General features: G+C 35.3%; 1 protein-coding gene across 1 annotated transcript; it reads right to left on the minus strand.

Annotated features, from left to right (window-relative positions):
* Positions 1-1,807: 1,807 nt before the first annotated feature.
* LOC121406893 lies at positions 1,808-8,138 on the minus strand. Its single transcript, XM_041597764.1, has 4 exons — positions 7,555-8,138; positions 5,846-6,142; positions 3,532-3,663; positions 1,808-2,106 (listed from the first exon to the last, which is right to left on the minus strand). The coding sequence occupies exons 1-4, from the start codon at positions 7,664-7,666 to the stop codon at positions 1,808-1,810; spliced, it is 840 nt and encodes a 279-aa protein (XP_041453698.1). The 5' UTR covers positions 7,667-8,138.
* Positions 8,139-27,042: the final 18,904 nt, after the last annotated feature.

A 27,042-nucleotide genomic window follows, 5' to 3' on the forward strand; every position in this document is an offset into this window, starting at 1 on the left:
TCGGATGTAAAATAAGAAAGTTTTGACATTTTAAAGTTCCGCTTAATGTTACAAAATAATTATATGTACATTCTGGCTGGTATCCAAATGAGGAGACTATGACATCATCCACTCACTATTTCTTTTGTATTTTATTATATGAAATATTCTAATTTTCTCCTCATTGTCAAGTGATACAACGATTAATTCTTCCCTGAACATGTGGAAATAGCGTTGTTTAATACTGTATGGTTAGGTCAAGTTGGTCCTTATTGTCAAATCTATAAAAAATGAAATATTGTATAATCCATACAATAAAAAACAAAAGAAATAGTGAGTGATGGACATCATCGACTGAGTCACCAAGTTGTGCATATCACTGTTTTGTGAATGATAAGCGAAACTTTAAAATGTCATAACTTTCTTATTTTACATCCGATTTTGATGAAATTTTCAGCACTTTGCTAGTTTGATTTTTCTTTATTCATTCAAGTCAGCATTTTCCTGGGGTGGACTTGACCTTTAAATATGCTTTTACTACATGAATCTGATACTTATGGTAAGAGTGGAATCTCAACAGCTTAGCAAATCATTCAAGCATGGCCGGTTACAGACAATGAATATATAATGAGACCTATTAGAAACGATTTGCATAGAAACTCACGTGTTAATCTGAATCCTCACTCATTTCAGGGATCAGCGAGAGAAACTTAACTAAGAATACAAAAGAAATGCTGACAAGTTAATAGTCAAATAAGCGCGACTGTCGCATCACGAATCGATCGTGTCAATTTTTCCTGCGCGCGTTCAGTGTTCGTCACGTTCGTCACATTTTAGGTATCAAAATGTAGAGAAATAATTGAATTGTACGAAGATGTAAATGAAATATCACAACTAATTTTACTTTCAAGAAAAAATATGTGGGAATCCTAGTTTCCTTTTTCTTCTGGGACGCACTGTACAAGAATTTTCTCCATACTACCCTCTCTCCCCTTTTCTTTCCCTCATCGCTTTCTCTCTCTCTCTCTTTCCTACGTTCCCCTCTCCGCCCCTTCTGTTTTAGTCTTTGTAAATTTCGCATTCCGCTATGTAAGGGAAGACAGGTGGACTTAAATGGGCGTGTGAGGGCGTGTTTGTGTGTGTGGGAGGGGGGGTTGGGGTGTTTGCGAAGGTGGGGGTGAGTGGGCTTGTGTGAGTGCGTGCATAAACTGTATGTGCGTGTTTGCTAGCCATCACGATTTACATAGTTCGCTCCTGATAGCCTCTCTTCCATTCTTGCCTTCCATAATCTGCCATACGACAATCGATTTAATTATGTGTTCTAGATTCCAGGAGCAACTAGGTCAATAATTGCAACCTCCTGACGAAGAGTTGTTTATCATTTTAGTTTATTAATCTTCGAAGAATTTGCGCATCATTTCAGGATGGTGAGAGTAAATCATGTCAAATTTCAAAAATATTTCGAAATATATGATCCTTATGAGTTCTGTTGTGTTTTTGTACAAGAAGCCATGCCCACGCACCAGCAATGATTGAATGAGCATGCCATACTAACAATGATTGGAGATATCTGAATGATGTGGCTTATACTCGAACCAGAAATTAAATCACGAGGGCTAAGACCTGTTTACAGTAGAGTGTTGAAAAATCAAATATTTCTAGTTGCCAAAACCTAAACAAACTATTACAATCAAAACTTTGATTGTAGGCATCAACGGAAAGACAACTATTTTGTACAATAACTAGAATAAAGATTGAGTTATGAAATAGTGATAGGCCCTCCTATTAGCCTAGATCTAAACTGTCAATCGATGAAGTATGTAACACACTATCCTTTCATAACAAAGTATTTACATCCTTCCTCATAGTGCATATCCCCGTTGTCAGCCCCCATCAGCTCACAACGCCCCTCCCCCGGCTGTCCCGGAGGCCGGATGAAGTTGAAGGAGTAGCACCCTCTCCAAAGATTGCAAGCTGCGCCACATTCTGTCCCGCTCCTGACACCAAAAGGTTCCTTAATTGGTGTACTCGATTGACACCAGTCCTGCAACGCAACACCCGTCGAAGTGTCGTGCTTGATGACGTAGGTTTGAGAAAAGGATGAGATGGCGTGTTCAGTAGCCGGTACTGCAAACAAAGAGAGAACAATGACCGTAGAAGATATGTCAGAAATAAATCACAATCTGAATTAAATTGAATTTACAGATGAATGGAGTGCAAACATTGGTTAATTGATAATCTAAAAAAAATAATGAAAATAAACCCATTAGTTGGCTTAAACTGACCCTGGCCATTTTCTAAAGTAAAATATCAGGAATTCTGTTGCATGGGTATTGTTTTACTTTTTCACAAACATTGATCGAAAAACACTAGTTGTTATTTCAAATATCATAAACATGCACGTTCCCTCTTGATCCAGTGATGGGTATAAACTTTAGAAGTGTATTAAAGCTGCATTGTGGAGATTTGATGATATAAATGCACCATGAGAAATTGGTAGATCTACATAAAACAAAATCAATGATAAATTCAAATAACATTCAACTGATGCCAAACCTTCCTATGGTCACAGTTAACTTGATAACATAAACAGCAGACCTATGAATGTTACCTGTACTGAATCTTTACAACCTCCTTCAACGATTTGGTAATTCCTCAGAATTATTAGTCACCCACCTTTTATGTTTATTATTGTTGTTATGCGTTATTCATTAAACTGTTACAGCGTATATAAAAAAGCGTGTTTAGTAAAAATATTTTACGATTTTACATGCAAATTCCAGGATTTAATATTCATTGCGCCTTTCTCATATAGAATCATCAATTTGATGAAAATAAGTTTGAAATAAATATCTTTTTAAAGTGATAAAGAAATACCGAGGGGGGGGGGTAAATATGTTCAAACGCAAACATTATAATTTCCACAAAGAATCAAGGGATGAAATGTTTTTCACGACCAAGAAAATTGATTGATTGATTGATTTCATTCGTCAAGAATATCACAGGAGAATACAATGAAATTGAAGAATTGAAGAATTGACAAGATAACCCATGAAAAACGAAAGGCTCATTTTCCAATGGGGTCATATTGTTAGTATAAAATATCAATATATTGTAACAAAAAGTATAAACTACGACAAGTACTGGATTATGGTAAAAAAATACATATCCATCAGTCAAATAATTTGCAAACATCTGAAGCAAACAATAATCTACCTAATGTATGAAACAATATTATATTTTAACATACCCTGCATAATCTACAACACTAGAAACTAACAGTACAAAATGTGTGATTTTTACTGGTAATACTGTTCTCAAGTAGCTTCCAGTTTGAGGTGCTTCTTTAATGCACTCTTAAATTATTGAGGAAAAACAAATTAAAGATAAAGATATAAAGGTAAAGGAAGAGGAAATTATCATATTTCAAAATCTGTGATTTTTTTGTATGAAAAATACAATCTTTTTAACAGTTTTGCTCCATCCGCCATATCTGCACTCTTCAAAATTTGGGCGCATTACGATATTGTATAAGATGGCAAATCAACTTACGTTCACATACAGTAGGTCCTTCGAAGTTTTTATTTTGTTGCACCCATCCACTGGTCGGATTCTGGATATTCATTGTGGCGCCATTTTGTTTACTCGCTGACTTATTTTCATCAGGATTTCCAGGACTCCAATCTGACACAGTAGGAAAAAAATGAAAGAAAATGAAAGAATTGACCACTTCTTGAAAATGAATGCAGGCCAGACATATGATATCACAAGAATGTCTTCTTCGTTAAACTTCGTTAGACTTCGCATTGTTTTAGTCAATAGATTTAGAACCCACCGGTGACCTCTTTTAAAAGGAATGTGAATACTTCGATCTTCACAAAAGTATTAATGAAAAAGAATATAAAATATTATTAATTTGAAGTTTAAGCCACTCAATCTCATAAGTATAGTCTATCGCTAGACATTAACATTATTAGAAATGCACCATTAGATACCGGGGGAGGGGGGCTGGAAGTTTGGGTTGATGCAATATTTTTTCCTTTCTTCTTTGAGCAATTTTTTTTTCCTTACTCCATTGAGACAATTTTTTCACCTTTCAGATTGTTATTGGACGAAGTTTTGTTTTACTCTGATGATGAGTCAATTTTTTTGGAGGGGGGAGGGGGACTTCCAGCCTCCTCTGGATATCTAATGGTACGTCCCTTATGGGCATATACAGACTGATGTACTTTGGTGATGTTACGTGAATAACGAGCTGGTGTTAAAAAAGTGATAAAATAGAAATCGATTGCGATTACATCGTTAACACAATGATCAAGAGTGGAGGTTGAGGTGCCGTGGCCGAGTGGTCTAAGGCTCTTGATTGGATCTCCGATGATGGCGGGTTCGATTCGCGGCACTGTACTTAAAGGTCAAGTCCACCTCAGAAAAATGTTGATTTGAATCAATAGAGACAAATCAGACAAGCACAATGCTGAAGATTTCATCAAAATCAGATGTAAAATAAAAAAGTTAGGACATTTCAAAGTTTCGCTTATTTTTAACAAAGTAGTTGTATGAACGAGCCAGTTATATCCAAAATGAGAGTCAATGATGTCACTCACGCACTATTTCTTTTGTTTTTTATTGTTTGAATTGTACAATATTTAATTTTTTGCGAATTTGATGATTAGGATCGCCTTGCCTGAAGCACAAAATGTTAAAATAATGGAATTCCACGTGTTCAGGGAGGAATGAAACTTTATTTCACATGACAATGACAAGAAAATCAAAATATTTCATATTTCAAACAATAAAAAATAAAAGAAATATAGTATGAGTGACATCATCGACTCTCTCATTTTGGATGTAACTGGCTCGTTCACATAACTGTTTTGTGAAATGAAGCGAAACTTTAAAATGTCATAACTTTCTTGTTTTACATCCGATTTTGATGAAATTTTCAGTTTTATGCTTGTTGAATTTTCCTATTTTTTAGGCAAATCAAATTTTTGTTGGGGTGCACTTGTCCTTTAACCACACTGCTGTTTTATCGTACACCAAATTAATGAAAATGCTATATGCATTATGAATAAAAATGTAAGGACTTGTTTAAAAAAAAAGGGAGTCCTAGTGTACTACATCTGATTCTCATCAGTAAGGACGTTTTCTTTTCAAGGGGGGGGGGGCAAAGGCCAGTGTCCCTAATCTGTTCTGAGATGCCAAAGGAAAATAATTAATAGACTTTTAGGAGTAGTGAACGAGAACGTCGTAGCAGTCCTCTGATCGCTCGAGTCAACGTCGGTGTCTGCCCTCGTTCACTACAGAAAAGCGAGCTGAAAATTGTCGTGAAAGTAAGGAAAAAGGTCTCTTTTCCACCATCAAAACAGACACGTTATTTGTAAGAAAATTGCATGCCTCATGTATGAGCATTTTTTTTTTTACACAGCAGCGTTCTTCCTTATTTTACCCAACTAACCATGGGCGAAAATTCCAGGGGGACAGGGGGCGTGTCCCCCCTACCAAAAATAGTAGGGGGATAAAATATCAAATGTCCCCCTAATATTTTTGGTTTTTTTGATGGAGAAAGATACACCATTCACAATCGAAATAATACACATATCTTGACCTTACATTTTGGGTGATTTTTTTTTTGCTTGTCATCAATTTGGTTGGGATTAAATTGACCTTACGTTTTAGGTAAAAACCGTTTCATTTTTGCTTGTCATATTTTCCAGCCCCTGGCCAACTAACTACCTTTACCCGGTAAGTATTGATTAAATCTTTCCCATGGTAAGCCTGCAATATTATGTAGCTTTCTCAATAACATATTTCTCAGTTTATTGACCTCATGATTGTTTTAAGCAGCTGATGTGATTGGACTTACTCTTGTAAGTTAAGACCTCGTTCTCGTGGTAGCAAATAAACGTTGTGTTCGTTTCAAGATCAGAACATCCTATCCAAATTTCAGAATCAGCCACTGCAGATTGGTAGATGGACTGCATCACAATCTCCTCTTCCATAGATGAAGGAACGAAGAGATAAGAGCCGCCAGGTAATGAAGGTTCCTCACACGCTACCTGGGCCTCGGCCCATTTCATTGCGCTTCCATCGGCCAGTAGCTTATAACAGCGGTTGGAGTCGAGTGAGGGGTGTGCCCACCCATCTGGGCACGAATACGTGACTGCATAGAAAATTGATAGAATTAGACAGTTATTTGATATCCGCACAGTTCAAATTCTGATTCGAAACCAGATTATTGAGATACATTGATTTGGCCGTAGACTTGTTTAGGTACTTAATTTGTTATGGTAACCATAATATCAACTGATTATTGAATTCAAGATTTGCATAATTAAACAAGAGAAGTCAGAAAACATCTTAAATGTATGTTTAATGTTTGAAGTATTGATTCGGTTATGAACTTAATCTGTGATGAACCCAAATTTATGAATTCCGCATAATTTGCAAAATAATCATTATCATGAGGTTGTATAAATAATATGCATACCGGAAACAATATTTGGTTAATTTTATTTCGAATCTGGCAGACAATAACAACACTAAAAATAAAAAATAAAAAAACAAAGCAAATTAAACAGAGGCATAGTTAAATGATATAAGAATATATACAACAACAAAACAACAACGACGATAACGATAACATGATGTTTAACATGGGTGCTGCGCATAATTGTACAAAAGTAAATAAAAACAAAGATGAAGAAATCTCAATGGTAATAAGAATAATATTGAACAAATAATGAATTTTGAATAGCTTTCTTATCATTATTATTATTCTCATTAGATTCCAAAGACGATATCGGTTATTAGTCTCCAGGATAGGTAGACACCGGAATTAATCCTGTGAGGAGACAAAATGACACGAAAAGAGTAAAGATTGATACAAATTGTTAACTCCTTTTAATTAAACTAAAAATCACTGATGAAATCATATAATAGATTTTCAAAGGGTGATTTATAATTATATCATTTAGAAAGTACACTATACTAAAAATAATGATTGAACTTTATTACAATATTATAACATACATGTATATCCCATATAGGAATATATATCACATAGGGGCATGTACCACCCTTGGCGCCTAGGGAACTCATCCATTTTTTTTCCACGGGAGGGGAGGGGGGTCCAAACACCTTTTGCATTTGCTCGTCGGATGATTAAAGAAAAGTATCATCAAAGATATAAGGTTTCTGCTTCCTAGTTTAAAACAAGCAGGAAACTCGTCCAAAGGTTCGCAATAAAATTGATTTTTTTCCGTTGAATCACAAAATGCGAAACATGTCAGTTCAGACATATAGATCTAATTTTTAAATGTTCATGTAGTACACTAATACACTAGATAAATTGGTTTAACATCTTCCTTATGTAGCGATTGATGAAATAGTAATAAAGTAGTCTGACACCTTTCACTACCAAACAAATTCCTTTAACATGATTAATCTATCCTGATAAATCGTTTTAATTTCCACTCTCACAATTACAAGATTCAAGATTGATTGATTATTGATTGTACAAGATAAAACTAGCAATAAAAATAATTCACATTTTTTCATCTGAAGTGTACTTACATTGAGCAGGATAAGCGGTTGCTACAAGCGAAGAGACGAGCAAGATGAAAATGAGCAAGGCCGGTTTCTCTTTCCACGCTTTCCTCTTATATTCCGTGACCATTATGGTCATTCGCAAATTCCACACACATAAAAAAATGATTTCTCATCGATCTGATACAGTCTGAATAATCAGGAATAGTGTTTTAATGTCCTATAGTTCGAAGATTGAAATGTGATGAGTGCAATAAAATCAAACACAAAATATCTCATACATTCCGATTCGGACTCCTCTGAAGCTTTCCACTGCAGAAATCGAAGACATGACAGATCAACGTCTGGTCAACAGTAAAACGATTCTAGACTAGTTATCAGCAATGGTTAATGGGGCTGTCATCCGGGTTCCAATGCTTTTCATTGACCTAATTGGACCATCATCAGATCATAGTATTGCCCATTATTAGTAAATCAAGAACACACATTGAATACTAATGATAGCGGCAAATTAACGATTTTAGACCTAAAAAATAGGACACTACTGTCCATTTCCGGGGTCCATAATAATAATCGCGTGCTAATTCATCGTCTCCCAAGAAAGACAATTGCGGATCTCTTTGTGTTTAGGAGAAAGGTCATTACCTGAAATTCAATATCAATGCTTTACTCTCGATCATTAAAAACTGGGTGATTAAAAACAGGTTTTAATTTGTGTTTAGTATTCAGAGACCACATCTGGAAGAACGAAGTCAGGGTATAGTATCTCGCTGGATTTGAAATGCTACATTTTATATTTTGATCCAAATTATATGAATCAAGGTTGAAGATAGTCTTGCGCAGAATGGTTGACATTTTTTTTTCAATCTGGGTTCCTTGTATTTCGTTCCGTAAATTTATTCAATCCGACAAAGAAAGGAAAGAGTGACCAAAATAATAAATAAATTATCAAATTTGTGAAATATTTTTTTGACTAGAATTATTTTGCACGTCAAAAAGTACGATCATTGCCCGTACAAAGACTACATCAAAAATACAGACGCCTGCATTAAACAAACAAAAATGACAAGACAATGATTTACAATTCCCAACGGAGTGTCATTAAGTGGAGCTGAAAGCAGAATATATTATCGCTATCTCAACTATTCTGCTTTTAATGAAACGGATGACTGTAAATTTGCTTAATCATAAATTAACAAAATAATATGACTCTCGAACGGTAAGCAGGTCCATTTATTTTATTTTCTTTACTCATCCGTTAAACAAAGAAAGTTCTACATGCTAGAAACAAATTGGCACAGATTATATAATTTTCCCTTTTTTATGTCCCTGATGGTTTTTACGTCATTTTTGCCTGAAATAACGAACTGTCAATTACGAAAATAATGGTCATGATGAAAATGAGTATAACATCTATAATTATGATGACGATAATAATTGATTTTGATTTGATTTGATTTATTTTATTTCCACATTTCAAAACAAAAACAAAGTATATACAAGTATAATATTTTTTTTCAGTACTACATAAAAGGCAAACAATTTTTCAAACATAATGAATAATGTACATAAATCATTATAAAATATCAACTGTACTGTGAAAATTATATCTACTTTTTCTTTGATTACTGAACATGTATGTATAGAAATGTGGGAGACCTCCATCTGAAGATGGGGATATTACTCATAAGAGCTATCAATAACAGCTATCAATTATATTTTACCTTCCCCTCTTCCTCGCACACATCCTTGTCAACCCAACACAAACACACACACCTTTGCATTTTGACAATTATTGGGGACTCCAATATTGTTAATCACCAAAGTGGGGACATGCGCGGTCTCATACACTCAAAAGTTCAAATTAAATCCACCAATCGGGCTCATGATTGGACATATATATTTATGTGAGCAAAGTTCGCTCACCTTGATGCTTAATTCCAAACTCCCCTATAGCCTAACTAAAGAATCTTTAGTTTTTACATATAGTTATCATTAGTTAACTAAATGAAGTGGATTGAAATTAATTTAGGAATTGGCTGTCATGGTTATCTGAACCGAGGACGTCCCCGGTTAATATGTAAAATGTAGGAAAATATCCCCAGAAGTAGGTTCAATTATAAACTCACAAACTTGAGCTTGATATCATCATCAACACCATCATTTCAATATCTACGATATGCATTACAATGTTTTATTGAGAAGAGTGTAATGGCGACATCTGATCTTTGCTGTCATCATGCCATTTTCTTCTGTGAACAGTTCACAGCGCCCTCTGTCCCCGTCCAAGGAGTCCTTGGTGAAGTCGAATGAAGAGCATCTGGTATCCTGCATACAGATCACCCCACACCGCCTAGCATTCTTGAGCGAACCACTCACCCAGAGAGGTTGAGCCATCATGCAGACATTGGGAGATGGCGACGCGACGTACGTACGAGAACGAAACGGTTGGGTTAGAGTAGGCATGGTAGGCGTCACTGACACATTTGATAAAGTAGGAATGGCAGGTGTCACTGTCACATTTGGTACTATTAAAGAAATAAAAATAAGGTGTTATGATCGCAAATCTCTTGACTCTTCGTTATTTTGTTAAGACTACGTCCCTAGGATGGTATCTTGAAACACTTGATCCCACTTACTCTTTGCTTGAAAAACAGTTAGGAATATACCATATTTATTTCAACATTCAGGTAAAACGTTTATCCACAACAAACAGACTTTTCATAGATATAGATATGATGATAGCCATGTTAATATAAATCATTAAATTTATCGTGTGATATGAATATACCTCGGGATACCAATTTCATTACCCGTTTCATTTTATATAACAGTATTGAATGTCTCAGATGAGACAAAAAGTAATATAAATGCAACATTGTGCAATTAATTCATCAAGTGTGCAATACAATTAATTCAAAACATAGCGGGGAGGGGGTGTTCCACAAAGAGTTAGGTGTAAGTTAAAGTCATATAGTGTTGACACACACATGATAATTATGTAACGCGCAATCTCATTGATTAATACGAAGTAACGCGCGTCAACTTAAAATAATTTGACCAATGCGGTGATGCCTTCCATACGGCACACAGCAACACATTTCGGTGCGACACTAAAGTCATATACTAAAACTCTGTGAAGCACCCCCCCCCCCCACCATGAGTTGTATCCAGCACAATGTATCGATAGGAATCAAGTTGAATTTGAACTTTATCATGTTTATAGGGGACAGTTACTTTGACTTCTCGAAACTTACGTTCACACAAAACACCCCGATGGTCATTTTTCAGTTCCCAACCAGTATTCCTCATACAAATCCCCCTTTCCTCTCTGTCGTCTTTCGATTTGTCTGGGTTCCAATCTGAACAATTAGGAAAGTATACATGGAGAAAAATTTCAATTTAGAAGAGACTATATATTTGTACATTTTAGCATCTTAGCATCGGGTATGTAGTAATTTAGGAAGATCCTCCATTAGCTTTAATATGGTCTGGAAGAAAGTCATTGATTTAAGGCTCAGCGCCAAAAATGCGTTCGATTGCAGATTTTAAACATTAATTATATGCCAACAATATTCAATTGACCGCCATGCAGTTGACCGTGTCCTACACACTCTCTCTTTTTTCATCTTCTTTTTTCCGTTTTTGAAATATCTTAAGTTTAAAGTATCATATTTTTAAGCGAGAAAAGTGTGTAAGAAATGTTTCTAAGTCAAAGACCTAATACAAGACTAGCTTGGGGCAACAGTTTTTAGGGGTGAAATAAACTAGCCCCAGAAAAACATAGTTGGAAAATGTAAGATGCAAGCCTAGGTTGTAGAAAAGATTCATATTGAGGAAGTGAAGAAATATCAAAAATAAAAGAAAAGAAAAAAAAACTCGCAAAACTTCATAATCTAAATACTTTTCACGTTAAACAAGTTTATAGCCTACTTCCGTCAGTGGCGAATTAAACTGAAACTTGAGGAGGTTAACATAGCGGCTAGGGCATAATATAATAGGAGGATGCACTCTACAAGTTTCGTTTTTTAGCAGCTTCCTCCATTCCCCACCTGCTAATATGATGATTATCTTGAATTAATGTACATCTTAGAATAAAACATAATTGGAAACGTTGGAAACGAAAATAAACGAAATTATGAAATGAAAAGCCGCGGGCGAGCCAAAGTTTGTGTATAAATGCATTTGGCCCACAAGCAGTTGGTCTACTCTTCAGATTTACTACCAAAAAAGGCTAGACCATTGGGCCCGTATTCTGAAGTCGGGTCTAACTTAAACTCAGGTGTAAAGTTGTGGTTTAAGTATGGGAAGCCAAAAGTGTCAAAATCTTTATTAAGTTGTAAGTTTCTTATTTTTACTGTGCTTTTTCCTGATGCATCGATGGTGAAGACAATCATCTATTTATACTTCCTAGACAATTATGAATGATTTGAGAGCCAAATGAGCTGAAATATGATATCTCTATTGTTTAGTGATTTGTGTAACAATTGGCTATCCATACTTAAACCACAACTTTAAACCTTAGTTTAAGTTAAACTCGACTTCAGAATACGGGTCATGGTCTTCTATTGATTTGACAGAATTTCTCTTTTATTGTGGTCCCTATTTGGCGCATGAGATCATCGTTCATAGTGACGACGTTGATCCTCATTTCCAAATTTACGCTGAAAGTTCGAATGACTCCTGGTATCACATTGTTCTGATGAATTCAGTGAATGGAAATAAAAGCTTCCAACATGTCTAAGTTGCGACAAAATTTCTAGTTTTCAATTCAAGGCTAGGCGCCTTTCAAACTCTATAGATAGCATTCCCTCATTTAATCTTGTATTTTAACATAATTTCTAATCCGAATTATGGTGAAGCTTAGACAATCCTCTTGTCTATATAGGCCTAATTATACAATATGACATATTCCGGAGGTTGTGTTGGAATTTATATGTCCATTAATCTTTTATCTTCTTTAGAACGCAAGGACAAAACCCTGAAACAACATAGCTTTCTTTGATAATGGAACTCGCCCAGTCTTCAGGTAAAAACATAATCACTGGGACCTTACATATTGTGCCCCATCATTGGACATGATCTTGATAATTTTTTGATCTTGACTGTCCATACAAAATGAAAGGATGTTATTTATGAGTGACCTTAATAATGATATTGTAAAACATGACTCCAGTTCTCAAGACATAGTTAAATATTAGTAAGCTGTTCGTTAAGAATTGTTTTCCTCCCTTTAACCCATAGATCTATTAGAATTATGTAAAGTGCTACGGTCATAGAAAATGACCGCAGCACTTTATAACTGATTACCATTTTTTTCACTCGATTTTCTATTGTGCCAGAATTATTTCATTGTTCATTGTTTTTATCAGCGAATTAAAAATACAATTAGTAGTATTGAAATTAGTTACTGTCCCCTTTTAATAATTTAAAATATTTTAGTTTGATTAATATTACCATTTGAGTAACAATATTTGTTTATTTATGTTACTTAGTATTGTTATCTTTGATTTAGATTCTGACTTTATTTTCATGTATGATGTGATGATTTATGTTATTCTTTATGTATTCATCAGGTCATTGATGAAAAACAGTTTTATACTGATCTTTTGTACCTGATTAAATATGTTCTAATAAATAAATAAATACAAATGTTTTGACAAACCATTTTGATCTGGCGCTACACAGTACTGACTGCTGGGCCCACGATCAATGGGGAAAAAGATTCTTCGGAGTATTTCTGTTTCAGATTTCCATTCGAACAATAAAATATGGATTTTCATTTTTTTTTAATATCGTTAAATGATATTCCACATGACCAATAAGAATGTCGACATTAAACCAGTAAATTCGATGAAGCCTCGTAGAGCTTTCATATCTCATAATATAGCAAAATAAAAAAAATGAAATTCAAATTCAAATTAAGAACAAGTTTTAAACATACATGTATATGACGCCAATCTTGGTTTAAGGCAAATTTAAATGTAATAGCAATTGGAAAGTATAAAACGATAAAACTTAAGTCGTGGGCGACTTTCGATTTACTGAAGACAATACGATATGACAATATTTATAGGCCTACATGTCTGTACAAAGCTTATCCAGGCAACTACAAGAAATGAATAAGATCATATTTAACAAGCAAACTCATTAATACGTCAAGCAAAGAGATATTACTATAAACAGATAAACATGATGAATCTAATTTTACGAATGCAAGAACAATGTTAATCGCATGTTTCAAGTTATCCAATCAATATTGAATAAGACAATAAAATCCCAAAATGCTCATTTTGATCGCTCATTTTTAGCAAGCACTTACTGTGATATTGAAAATCCTGGTTCTCGTGGTAGCATTTGAAATTCGAGTCTTCACCGCTCGCCCAACAGCCGATGTAAAAGCCATGCTCTGACCTTTCTGAGAATAGAACATTAACCAAATCTTCTTCTTCTTGAGATGAAGGTACAAACAGATACGATCCAGTGTGGTCTTGGATGTTGTCACAGGCGCCTCTTGCAGTATCATATTTATAGTTATCAGGTAGAAGCTTGTAGCAACTACTAGAATTTGGATGGCATTTGATGTTCGCTTCGAAAAAAAGGAGAAGAAGTGGACTTTTATACTGAATTGAGAAATCAAACATGCATGCACGATTTAAAAATACAATAATCATGATAATGGAATCTGAATGTATTTATGAAAGAAGGAAAAAGGGTAAGTTCAAAATCTGATTCAAATTCAGACAAATGAGGTCTATAAACATACGCAAGTCATTTTTAAATATAGACATGAAAATGAAAATTTGGAAGACAGATAGTTGTTAAAACAAACTTTTCATTAAATTCCGTTGGTTATTATCTATAACAACCCTATATCAACCGACCGCCCATTGACATGATGGATGAGAATGTGGCACTCGATATTGGCGCATACATTCGTTATTCCAAAGCTTCGTTATTCCGAAGGTTCGGATATTCCGAAGGTTCGTTATTCCGAAGGTTCGTATTTCCGAAGGATCGTTAATCCGAAAGCGAAATGAGGTTCGTAATTCCGAAGGTTCGTTAGTCCGAAAACGAAATGAGGTTCGTAATTCCGAAGGTTCGTTAGTCCGAAAACGAAATGAGGTTCGTAAATCCGAAAACGAAATAAGGCTCGTTAATCCGAAAATTAAATAAGGTTTGTATTTCCGAAAATTAAATCAATTCATTTTGGTAACAAGATCGGTGTTGTTCTTACAAGATAACAGGATGTTATACAATAATAGTAATAACGAACGATGATACATACATGTATGTGTGTTGTGGCCAAAGCATGTATTGCAGTAAGAATATGCGCCCGGATCAAGAATTATGCTTAATTTCGATTTTATCTGAGCAAATGCTGCCTAAGCAAATGGTTTAAGGACGCAGGAGATTAAGGGTGTTGGTCGCGTACGAGTAACCTCCAGATAATAGGATTTGTATTGGAGGGGATGTCATTTTTAATAGGAGCTTCTGCTACTAATAAAAGAGGTGATCTTAATCTAAACGATGATCATAATAAAAATGGCAATAAAGAATATGAATGTTAATAAAATGTTATTGGTCGTTACGCCCGGTATTATGAATGTTAATCCTTTTTTCATAATTACAAAAATGCTCGGAATGCTTACTTTTTATGTGGGGGCGTTGTGGCCAAGTTGATTAGTCTTCTGACTATGAAACATAGGTTCGAATCCCAGCCATGGCTTGATTTCCTTTAGCAAGAAATTTATCCACACTGTGCTGCACTCAACCCAGGTGAGGTGCCCGGTAGGAAGAAATTCATTAAATGACTTCCTTTGGGCGCCTAGGCAGCACAGCTTAAGCCGGGGTAGTGATAATAGCAGAGCCCACAGGGAACAGTTTTCAGAACTGAAGTGGCTTCCCTTGGTGAATAATACCAATATTTTTATTATCATGTCTTATTAGGCCTTCATGCTTTCAAAAGTTTGAGCTCGTCATTTATTTCATTTTATAAGAATAAAGCTTATTATTGACTCTTAGGACTACTCTTTCAAGAAACAAACAAACAAAAGTAAATTTTAAGCTGCCGATTGGGGAAATTATGGGTGAGAAAAATTTCGCCCCCCCCCCCATTTGTGAAAGTTAGATCCACCGGGGGGCAAGGGGGCACTTGCACCCCAAAATAAATAACAGGGAAATGCTCTTTTTCCAAATTGGGAAATTTCCTTTTTTTTCCAAATAAATGCTCTTTTTATAGTATGCATTTTAGATTGGTGAAATATGAATCATAAATAGGTCACTAAATGCAATCTCTAACAGATTCCTTTTCTGGACAGTATATTAAAATTCTTGCTTTGCGCTTGTGTTAATTCTTTATTTAGATCATGGACCCTAGGGTCCATGGTTAGATGCACATCTTTTTAATGATAGCAGAAACCTGCTCGGAATTTTTTCATTTTCATTTATTATTGAAATGCTCGCAACACCTCGCAATAATGCCATTTTAACAGTGATTGACCCCCAAAACGAGTTTTACAACTTCAGCTTTGAATTTTTTTCCAAACCGCTCGCTCATTATACTCTCTCGCGAAAACTAAAGCCTAAATATACATCTTTCCATAATCAGAAGTCACTTCAAAAGGCTTTTCTCTACTTAATTACTATGAAACACACAATGACTTCACGCAGATGATAATCTCATGGTGAAAATATCACCAAAGTGCCAATTTGACGTACGAGTGTTATTTTTGGCTTTGCCCCCCAAACGAAATTTCGTTCGGCCGCCCTTGCCTTCCTCTGCTTTCCCCGTTTTCATTATTTTGATTAACGAACCTTCGGAATAAAGAACCTTATTTCGCTTTCGGATTAATGAACCTTAGAATAGCGAATCTTATTTCGTTTTCGGATTAACGAACCTTCGGAACAACGAACCTTATTTTGTTTTCGGATTAACGAACCTTATTTCGTTTTCGGATTACCGAACCTTCGGAATAACGTCACAAATGTTCGGATTAACGAACCCTTTTTCGTTTTCGGATTAAAGAACATCGAGGTCTAGGCTGTTTACGTGTTTCGGAATAAAGAACCTTCGGAATTACGAAGTGGAGCCAATTTTGGCGCGCTTTATCGTGTGTATTAACGAGTCTTAAGTCGGTGCTCCTTAATACAGATAAGATTTCTTGGCCAAATGCGGGTTCAATATCCCCTTCCCCTCCATACGGACTACTGTCAAAGTGGCACACTAAATGGAGTCAAGTGACGCCTCGATGAAGTCACACATGAGTGAGTTACATTGTTTATCCTGTGACACACTTACTTGTGTCACAGTGACATATTTATTTATGCCACACATTTCGTGTGTCATGTTACATAATAAGTTTTGTTTTTTTTATTAAAGTAGTCTCATTCATTGGCTTTCTATATCGTCTTACCCACTGCTCCGGGATGGCTGGCTGACAAAATAAACGTCAAAATCATAAAAGAACGCCAGATCATTCTTCTCGTAGAAATCACCATCTCGATTATCCAATTATGCACAATGGTAGTCGATGTACTTTTAGCTGATTACAAGAAGGTACTGTTGGAACGATCCAATTAATCCAGGATAGATGACTATATATATACTTAAGCTGTAGACCTATTTGCAATCGAAATGGAGCCACTCAGATCATCATGATCGCCTAAATCACTAAAGTAAAAAGTATAAATATGTATTTTAATACAAATTTAATGTAAGATCAGAAGCAGCTCCAAGGGGGGGGGGGCGGGGAGTAACCCTCCCTATGGCATTCAAGAAAAAGTGGAAAAGGCGCTGAGAAAAGAAAACGAAGAAGGGGGGAAGGTCGGAATCATATAAATGAATAATACCCAAAATAGTCCAAACGAGAACAAAACGTGACGTCAATTTTAATACGCCGTTTGCCCCGGCCCTAATCAAAACTGTCGCTGAAAGATAATTGCTATTTGAGAATACCAAAATAGATTCGTCAAGGAGAGGTAAGGATGAAACTCTCACAATTTCAGGAAATTGCTCCCTTTGATAAACGCAATAACTCAAGATATGTCGGTTACGATGAAAAAAATGTAACTATTTCTTTTGTTTCCAAATGAAATGATTCAAGAATTTTCGGTTTTATTATGAAAGAAAATCTGAATCTATTTGATTGATTAAAAAATAAATATAGGTATTTGAAAACTTGCGGGGATAGAGCTTTTTCGTCAGTAATATTGCTCCTTGGCATTGGAATTCTGTACCAATCCATCTTCGTGATTGTATAACAACAATCTGAACTTACGACCATCTTTTTTAATAAATTGTGACATATTGGGGAGCCGGTGCCTTTGAATATTTTTTTTCCGGTTTTTTTTTTATAGAGATAAATGACGCTCTACAAATGCTCATCATCATCATCATTATCCAATATTTGTGTGTGTAACCTTCTCAATTATTCCCTTTCCATCAAAGCAATAATAATTTTGTGACAGATTTTTTGTTTAGATTATCGTCCATTTTAGGTGTCATAATATCATCTATACAGAGAAATAGAGACAAGGCACTCCAGGGCCCCGTCTTACAAAGAGTTGCGATTGATCCGATCAATCGCAACTATGGACGGCCAGAAACGTCAACAACTATTATGCATGTTTGTTCAAACTTCAAAATATTTTTAGCTATGATGGATATTCATGCGTTCATTGTTCTCTTGAAAATTCACTGTGCTTCTCTTTGCATACAAAAGGCATTGTGCAAATTTTTCCCAGAAAAAAAAATTATGACACTGATGAATTTCAATATAGAGTTACGATTGATTGGATCAATCGAAACTCTTTGTATGACGGGGCCCAGTTCTACATAACACTCATAACAGCGTCAGATATAAACCGTTTAAACAAGGCAAATTAAAACAAAGATGGACGTAGTGACGTGCGCCTGTAATCCAAGCTACATGGAGAAAGTAGCGAACTGATACAGAGGTTCCAGGTTCGAGCCCTAGCATATTCGTAAATAACCATGTTTGTTAATACATTATGTAACAGAGATAGAGAGAGAGGGGGAGGGGAGAGGGGGTGCAGGGGCGGAAATCTCTCCCAAAAAGTAGGGGGGACACAGGGGCGGATCCAGCCTTCGCCAATAGGGGGGGGGGCGGAAATTTGTTTGAGCCATATTTTCCCCGATCGGCAGCTCGAAGATAATTTTTGTTTCTTTGAAATGGTAGTCCTCATTAATCACTTCTTTTTTTTTTTTTTTTTTTTTTTAATTATGTGTTTTATTGGTATTCAAAATCACATATAATCACAATATTTACAGGTAATTGGAATGATTTGAAACAGATCAATTTTATTCTTATAACTATATATAATATCATAATCCTCATTTATATGATACGAGCGCGAAGCGCGAGCTATTTTTTTTGGAAATTCTATGTATTTTTCCTAAAATTTGAACTGATTCTTGGCAATGTTTGTTATCCTGAAAAAGACATGTATGCAACTTTATAATTACTACGAACGCAAAGCGCGAGCGGAAATGAACTGACGAAAAAGATACCTGTTAAAGTAGCATTTAACAATCAAATAATGCGAGCGCGAAGCGCGAGCTGAATCTTTTTGACATTTTTACCTAAAACTGGAAATTCTAAGCACTTTTTGTAAATCAAGCAGAATAGGTATATGAGTAAACAATTAAAGCGAGCGCGAAGCGCGGGCGGAAAATGTCTAGATTTAGTCCTATAATATTTACTGAACGAGACACTATTCTTGATTTGTAAATCCTGACAAAGATGAGTATTAATATTTTTTTTTTCCAATTTCTTTTTCACCCACAGTAGGGTGTTTTATTCAATATATAATCAGTTTACATGTAGATCTGCTTGCACAATCAATATGGCTTCAGTTTACATTTGTTTTCAGTCAATGTACAAAAATAATCAGAAAGTGAGTGTTTAACAGTATAAAAAGCTGATAATACAGTCTTATTATAAAATATACTGGACCTCTAGGAAGAACAGAGCCATTATATCAATGGCTCTGAATAGAGTGATCCATCCGTATATTTTTATGTGCATGTTTATATATTTATATTTAATATCATATCTTGTGCAATGTATTTTATTGTGATTTTTATACGGTAAATAAAACCAAACCAAACCAAACCAAAAATGAATCATTTACGGTACCAAAAGCAAAAACATAGCTTTAATTCATGTAGAGAACGAAAGAAAAAGATGCAAAATTGTATCTCGCAAACCGTTGAAAATCTTTTCGACATTAGTTGACAATCTTTTCGACAGACACTATTCTTGATTTGTAAATCCTGACAAAGATGAGTATTAATATTTTTTTTTCCAATTTCTTTTTCACCCACAGTAGGGTGTTTTATTCAATATATAATCAGTTTACATGTAGATCTGCTTGCACAATCAATATGGCTTCAGTTTACATTTGTTTTCAGTCAATGTACAAAAATAATCAGAAAGTGAGTGTTTAACAGTATAAAAAGCTGATAATACAGTCTTATTATAAAATATACTGGACCTCTAGGAAGAACAGAGCCATTATATCAATGGCTCTGAATAGAGTGATCCATCCGTATATTTTTATGTGCATGTTTATATATTTATATTTAATATCATATCTTGTGCAATGTATTTTATTGTGATTTTTATACGGTAAATAAAACCAAACCAAACCAAACCAAACCAAAAATGAATCATTTACGGTACCAAAAGCAAAAACATAGCTTTAATTCATGTAGAGAACGAAAGAAAAAGATGCAAAATTGTATCTCGCAAACCGTTGAAAATCTTTTCGACATTAGTTGACAATCTTTTCGACATTAGTCGAAAAGATTAATAAAATTTGACCAACACTTTTCAAAAGATGCTTGCTGCATATTTTCACATGAAATAGCTTTTTCGTACAAAAAATAATTCTTTTACTCGTAGAGGATTTTCTGTGGCATAAGACGAATTCCAGCTAATTTGATTTTATATATCATCCATTTTATCCAAATAATCAGTGTATTTAAGGCTCTATTGTATTTAATGGGAGTAATTCCAAAAAGAACATTTTCCATGGTTAATTTTAATACTAATTTGCATCTTTCAAACAGTCTCCTTTCAAAGTATGCCCATACTTTTTTAACTAAGTGGCATTCAAAGAACAGATGTTCAATAGTTTCAACTTGGGAGGTACAGAAAGTACAAGTACTACTTGCTTTAGCTTGGATTTTGCACAAATACAAATTCGTTGGAATAATACAGTTAATTAAGCAATATTGAAACCACCTGATTGAAACATCTGTCATTACTTGAAACGGTATAGAATTAAAACAACGCCATTTCTCCAGTGAGAATTGTTTTCCGATTCTCTCTTCCCATTTTTTTTTTCTTTGAAAGTTATCAGATACCTTTTTTTTCACCAATGGAACATAAATATTTTTACAACCTTTATTTTGCTTCATCAATACAGTAATGACATTTGGTCTCAATGGAGTGGTTAACTTCACAAAATCGTTATCAGGTTGCGAAAAACTCTCTAACTTTTCACTGATCTCTTGTTTTATAATGAAATATGTAAGGTAATCAATGGAAACATTGTACACTTCAATAATTCTTTGTCTACTTAAAACCTGACCATCTGTTCCTATTAAGTCGTTGACAAATCTTAAACCCTTTTGACTCCAGTGCCTAAAGTTAACTAGATTTCTGTTAATAACTATGTCTTCATTATGACATAGGAGTTCAGAAAAGAATTCTCTTCTACTGGAACATCTATTTGCTTTCCGAAAAATACACCATGAGGAGAGTACATCTTTCCAAAAAGGGTTTGTTATTGTATCAACAAACTTTTCTAAATAGCCATGACTATAAAGTAAAAAATTGGAGTCTGAAAAAGGGATGGCATGCAAAAAAGAATTGAAGCATATATTATCCATGAATCCATTATGCATTCTTCGTATCCAGGTTAATTTCAACGACATAAAGAAACATTCAATATTTACCATTTTCACACCACCTTCCATATAGGAATTACAAATCTGAATTCTTTTGATACGATCAGGTTTTTTATTCCACAAAAAACTGAACAGAACCCTTTCCAGCTCTTTTATAAACACAGGTGATGGATTTGGTAAAGACAAAATTAAATAATTAAATTGTGAAAGAAAAAGAGTTTTAACAAGAGTTACTTTACCTAGTGGGGTTATGTTTCTATTTGACCAGACTTGAATTAGGCGCTTCACCCTGTTTAGGGCAGGTATGTAATTAAGAGATACAATGTTATCTAAATTTAAAGAAAAGTTTATACCTAAACAAGTGAAACAGCCATCATCAACCCACGAGAGTTTCATTTTTGTTTTAATTCTGTATGGGCTATATTTTTTCGATCCAATCCAAACAATTTTAGTTTTACCTTCATTAATTTTCAATCCTGAAAGTGAATAAAAAATCGCAATAACAGAAAGGGCACTGTTCAGAGATTCATTCGAACCATCTAAAAAGAGGGTTGTATCATCTGCATACTGAGTAATTTTCCGAATATTTCCTTTAATATCAATTCCTTTAATACAATCATTTTGACGAAGCATAACTGCTAAAATTTCAGCACATAACAGAAATAAATAAGAGGAAAGGGGATCACCCTGCCTACAGCCTCTATTTATAAAGAAACGTTCTGACAAATGACCATTTATGTATACTGAAGACATATTTTCATTATAAAATGTTTGAATCCACTGATGAATGGAAGGCCCCAAATTAAATGTTTCTAAGACTTTGTATAAAAAATTATGTGAAACTGAATCAAAAGCTTTCTCGAAGTCGAGTAATAACAACATCCCAGGAGTATTTAATTCTTCAGTTTCATGGAGAGTATCATAAATAATACGAATATTTTCTCCAATATATCTATTCTTCATGAACCCTTTTTGATCTTCATGGATAATTTCATGCAATATATTTTTAATTCTATTGGCTATAGCAGAAGATGCAATTTTATATGACGTGTTCAAAAGAGTTATAGGTCTCCAGTTTTGTAAATATTGTCTAGGTTTCTCTCCTTTGGGTATTAAAGAAATAATTCCCAATCTTTGTGAATTTGAGAGCTTCTTTGTCTTATAAGAATAGTTAATTGCTCTGACATAAAAATGTCCCAATTCTTTCCAAAAACACTTGAAGAATTCTACTGTAAATCCATCCGAACCAGGGGCCTTCCCATTCTTCATGTTTTTAAGACTTTCAGTCACTTCTTCATAGGTTAAAGGACCACCTAGTCTTTTCATGTTATGGTCTTTTAATTTGTTTATCTCCAAATTCTTTAACCTGTCATGAAAACTTTCTGTGTCTAAAATATGATCTTTGTTACAATATAATTTTGAATAAAATTTTTTACATTCATCTGTTATTTCTTTTGGGTTGTCAACAACTGATCCATTGCTCAAAGTTATAGACGACATAGTTTTCTCAACATTTCTTTTCTTCTCCAAATTTAAAAAGAACTTGGAAGGTTTTTCTCCATATGCAATGGCGTTTATACGTGCTCTTATCATTTGACCTTTCAATTTCACATTTCTTATTTCTTGAAGTAGAATACGTTTTTCTAATACTTGTCTTTCTAGATCACTGTTGGGATTAAAGCTCAGTTCACTTTCTAATCTTTGTATATTCTTTTCTAACAAATCCTCTTCTTCAATCATGTTTTTTCTTCTTCACAGAATAAGATATTGCTGAACCTCTTATTTCCATTAGTAAGACTTCAAAAAACAACTGGTCATTTATAGTCAGCTGCAGGTCTTGACTTGGTATATCTTGAATTTTCTCTTTTATGTATGGAGATATACAGCATATTGTTTTTTAAGATCAATAATTTTTTCAACTACTAAGTTTGCATACGCTTGATCTTCTAAGAGGGAGTTGTTAAATTTCCAGTATCCCTTACCTCTTGCAAAATCAGAGCATCTAAGACTTAAAGTGACCATTGAGTGATCTGTTCGATAACCAGGCAATATATCTGTTTCTTTTAAAATAGACAAAAGCTCTTTTGAACACAAAAAGAAATCCAAACGGGATTGTTTTACTGGAGATGTTCTCCTCCATGTAAAACGTTTAACATATGGATTTTGTTGTCTCCATGGATCAATTAATTCAAATTTATTTTTTAATTCTTCAACCACTCCCTTAGCTCTGGGGTTGTTTATGTTTACATAATTATAGTTATCCATATTTTGATCCTGTGTTAAGTTCCAGTCACCACATATAATAATATGCGGATTATCAAAATCAGTTACAAGTTTCCCTATCTTTTCATAAAAATCAGGATTATCTTCGTTTGGTCCGTACAATGATATCAATGTGAATTTCAGTGAAACCATTACCAAATCCAAAATTACCCAGTTTCCTTCAGGATCTATTTTTGTTTGATTTACTGTGAAATCAAGTTTAGGATTGAATAGAATGGCAGTTCCTCTTGATTGTGTATTTCCAAAACTGAAAAATCCTTTTCCATTCCATTCTTGTTTAATTATGTCAGATAATCCTGCATCAAAATGAGTATCTTGTAAACAATAGATTGAGCCATTTTTACGGCATGAGTATTAATATTGCCAGCGCAAAGCGCGAGCAAAAATTTTTATATACGTTTTAAACTGTTACCCGTTGAAATGGTACTTGCTAAGGACTGCTTGCACTTAGCCATGAAGGTGTCACATATTTCAACAATAAAAAAATGCGAGCGCGAAACGCGAGCTGAACATTTTTGAACTTTTTAAAAGAAAGAATGGAAAATTTCAATCAGTTTTTGTAATCATAAACAGGATAGCTATATCATTTAACGATTGATGCGAGCGCGAAGCGCGAGCAGAAAAAAATAGAGATTTAGACCTAAAAGTGGGCCACTCTGTTCATGTTTTGTAAATCATCAAAAGGATGAGTAATATGGGGTGTTCCTACATTAATAATGCGAGCACAAAGCACGAGCATAAAATTTTGATATTGTGATCTGAAACTGGATAATGATTTAAATTAGAGAACAAGTTGAGTATCTGAATAAACATGCGCGAGCATGTTTCATATTTAGACCTAGAATCTAGGCATTCTAAATACAACTTTAATCATGAAAATATGGATCGCATTTAAAAAAAGAGCTGATATTATTATTACTTTGAGTTTTGACATAGGACCGGGACATCCTTACGACATGCCATCATATGAAAATGATGACTATCTTCCTATTCCTCTTGCTAAGCGCGAGATGAAACAAAAGGGACAATTTAATTATTAAATTGATATCATATTTATTAATGCCTAATGAGGGCGCGAAATCTGATGATATCATGGCATAAAAACTGGACATTTCACTTTTGTGATTATGAATAGGATGCATCAGTTAATATATTTTTAACCATTAATGCGAGCGCAAATCGCGAGCTATAATTTTTGATAAACTGTCATGAAAAGGGTATTTTAAGTAGTTTGTTGTATAATCAATATTGAAACATTTATATTACTCGCCAATCAAAATGCGAGCGTGCAGCGCGCTAGCTGATGCGTCTTTTGAAAACTTTATGGAATACACGAAAATAATAGGTACCTGATATTTGCGAGCGCGCAGCGCAAGCAGCAAATGTTAACATTCAAACCATAAAACTGACATTTTTACAGAGCACTTTTTAAAAACCAATTTGTAAATTGCACAACATAATGAAAGTTCGATTTCCGAGGTGAAATATGTTTTGTATATTGACTTCCAAACTTGATACACGAACTACATATTGAACAAGATATGTAAATCACCTAACAGGCAATGCGAGCGCAGAGCGCGAGCGAAAATTTTATATAGTGGCACGAAAGATTTTTTCTATTTTCCAAGTCTTCCCCTCATCTTATTTTATGCACTCGTCGTCCTCTTCTCTTTCTCCTCTTTCTTTCCCCCTTTTTTTTTTTGCTCCGCCAAGAAGGGGGGGGGGGGTGCTCGGCCCCCTGGATCCGCCAATGGGGACAATTGGCGGGAAAATATGACAAGCAAAAATAAAAGGTTATTATCGCCAAAGTAAGGTCATCTCGTCCCCGGGGGGGGGGCACTTACATTGACGAGTGGATACCATGCATGCGCGACCCCAAAACACGTAAAAAGGATGTCTTTTTCACGATAGGGCACGTTACGTACGTAACGTGATAAGGGTGTCAAAATCACAAAAATAATGAAAAAAGGGTATCTATTTCGCTAGGAAAGCTACGTGTTTAGGGTCATATTTGCGGGAATGATAAAACAAAATTAAAAGGATGTCCTTTTTGCCCCAACACTACGTGTTTAGACTTAGAGTCCGATTTTTGCGAGGTGTGGAAGGTGGGGCCGCATACTAAACCAAAATTAATGATGTGTAAAGGTAAAACCGACGATCGACGGGCCCGTGACATAACAATAAAATATCGCTCTCCTTGCTTAGGGGTTCAATTCAGGGAATACTTGCCAAAAGTATCGTTTTGTTTCCAATAAGGGTAAGGTTTCACACGCCATTACTTGTTTAGGGGTGCATTTTCAGAATATGGAAAATACGTGTTTAGGGTGCTTTTTGAGACCCCATGGTCGCGCATGGTATCCAATCGTTAATGGAAGTGGCCCCCCGGGATCTCGTCCCAAAATACATGTTTTATTTCGATTTAGAATGATGTATTTCTTACCATCATAAAAGACCAAAATTAGTAGGGGGGACATTGTGTCCCCCCTACTATTTTGAGTAGGGGGGACACGTCCCCCTGTCCCCCCTGGGATTTCCGCCCATGGGGGGTGGAAGAGGGGGATCGGAGAGGTTAATGTGTCAAATGTGAGGGGAAGATACGCGAGGGTGCATAATTGTGTGTATGATTGTCCTGTGGCCGAGCGTTGTTGGAGCGGTAGGGAGAGAGGGGCGAATTTCGACAACGCTCGTCACCGCTCACAAAATAGGGGAAAAATCGAAAACATGGGCGTTGTCTTAGCGGTGCACCGCTGAAGCCAGCGTAAGCTACGCTGCGTAGCTTTAGCGTTGGTTTAACGGTGGCGAGCGGTCGCGAGCGTTGGTTTAGCGGTGACTCGAGCTTTGATAGAGTGGAGTTCTGCGCATGCGGGCGTCGGCTCGACAGTTTTAACCTTAACACTATGATTATGGGTTTAACATGGGTTTATGATCGGGTTTAACACTATGAGAGTGTACTATATATGCAGCTACTCATTGTAGTCGCCACAATTACTCTGGTAGACAAAAGTACATCCCTTCATTGCTATTATTTAACAATGAATGGATGAAAGCACCGTTTCAGCAATCCCGTGTCCGCTCGGAAAACCGCTCCACCAAAGTTTGTGAACCGTTCAATTACCGGCCGGGCAACGCTGGCGAAGCAGCGGTTGTCCAGCGTTCAAGATTTCTGCGTTGGCCTAGCGGACCCAAGCGTTCACGAACTTTCGTCCAGCGGTGCCAAACTTTGACTGGGCGTTGTAAGAGCGGTAGTCAACTTTGCTGGAGCGGAAAACTGCTCGCAATATTTTGAGCAGCTC

This window comes from Lytechinus variegatus, chromosome 2 (assembly GCF_018143015.1).
Source record: "Lytechinus variegatus isolate NC3 chromosome 2, Lvar_3.0, whole genome shotgun sequence".
Lineage (NCBI taxonomy): Eukaryota > Metazoa > Echinodermata > Echinoidea > Temnopleuroida > Toxopneustidae > Lytechinus > Lytechinus variegatus.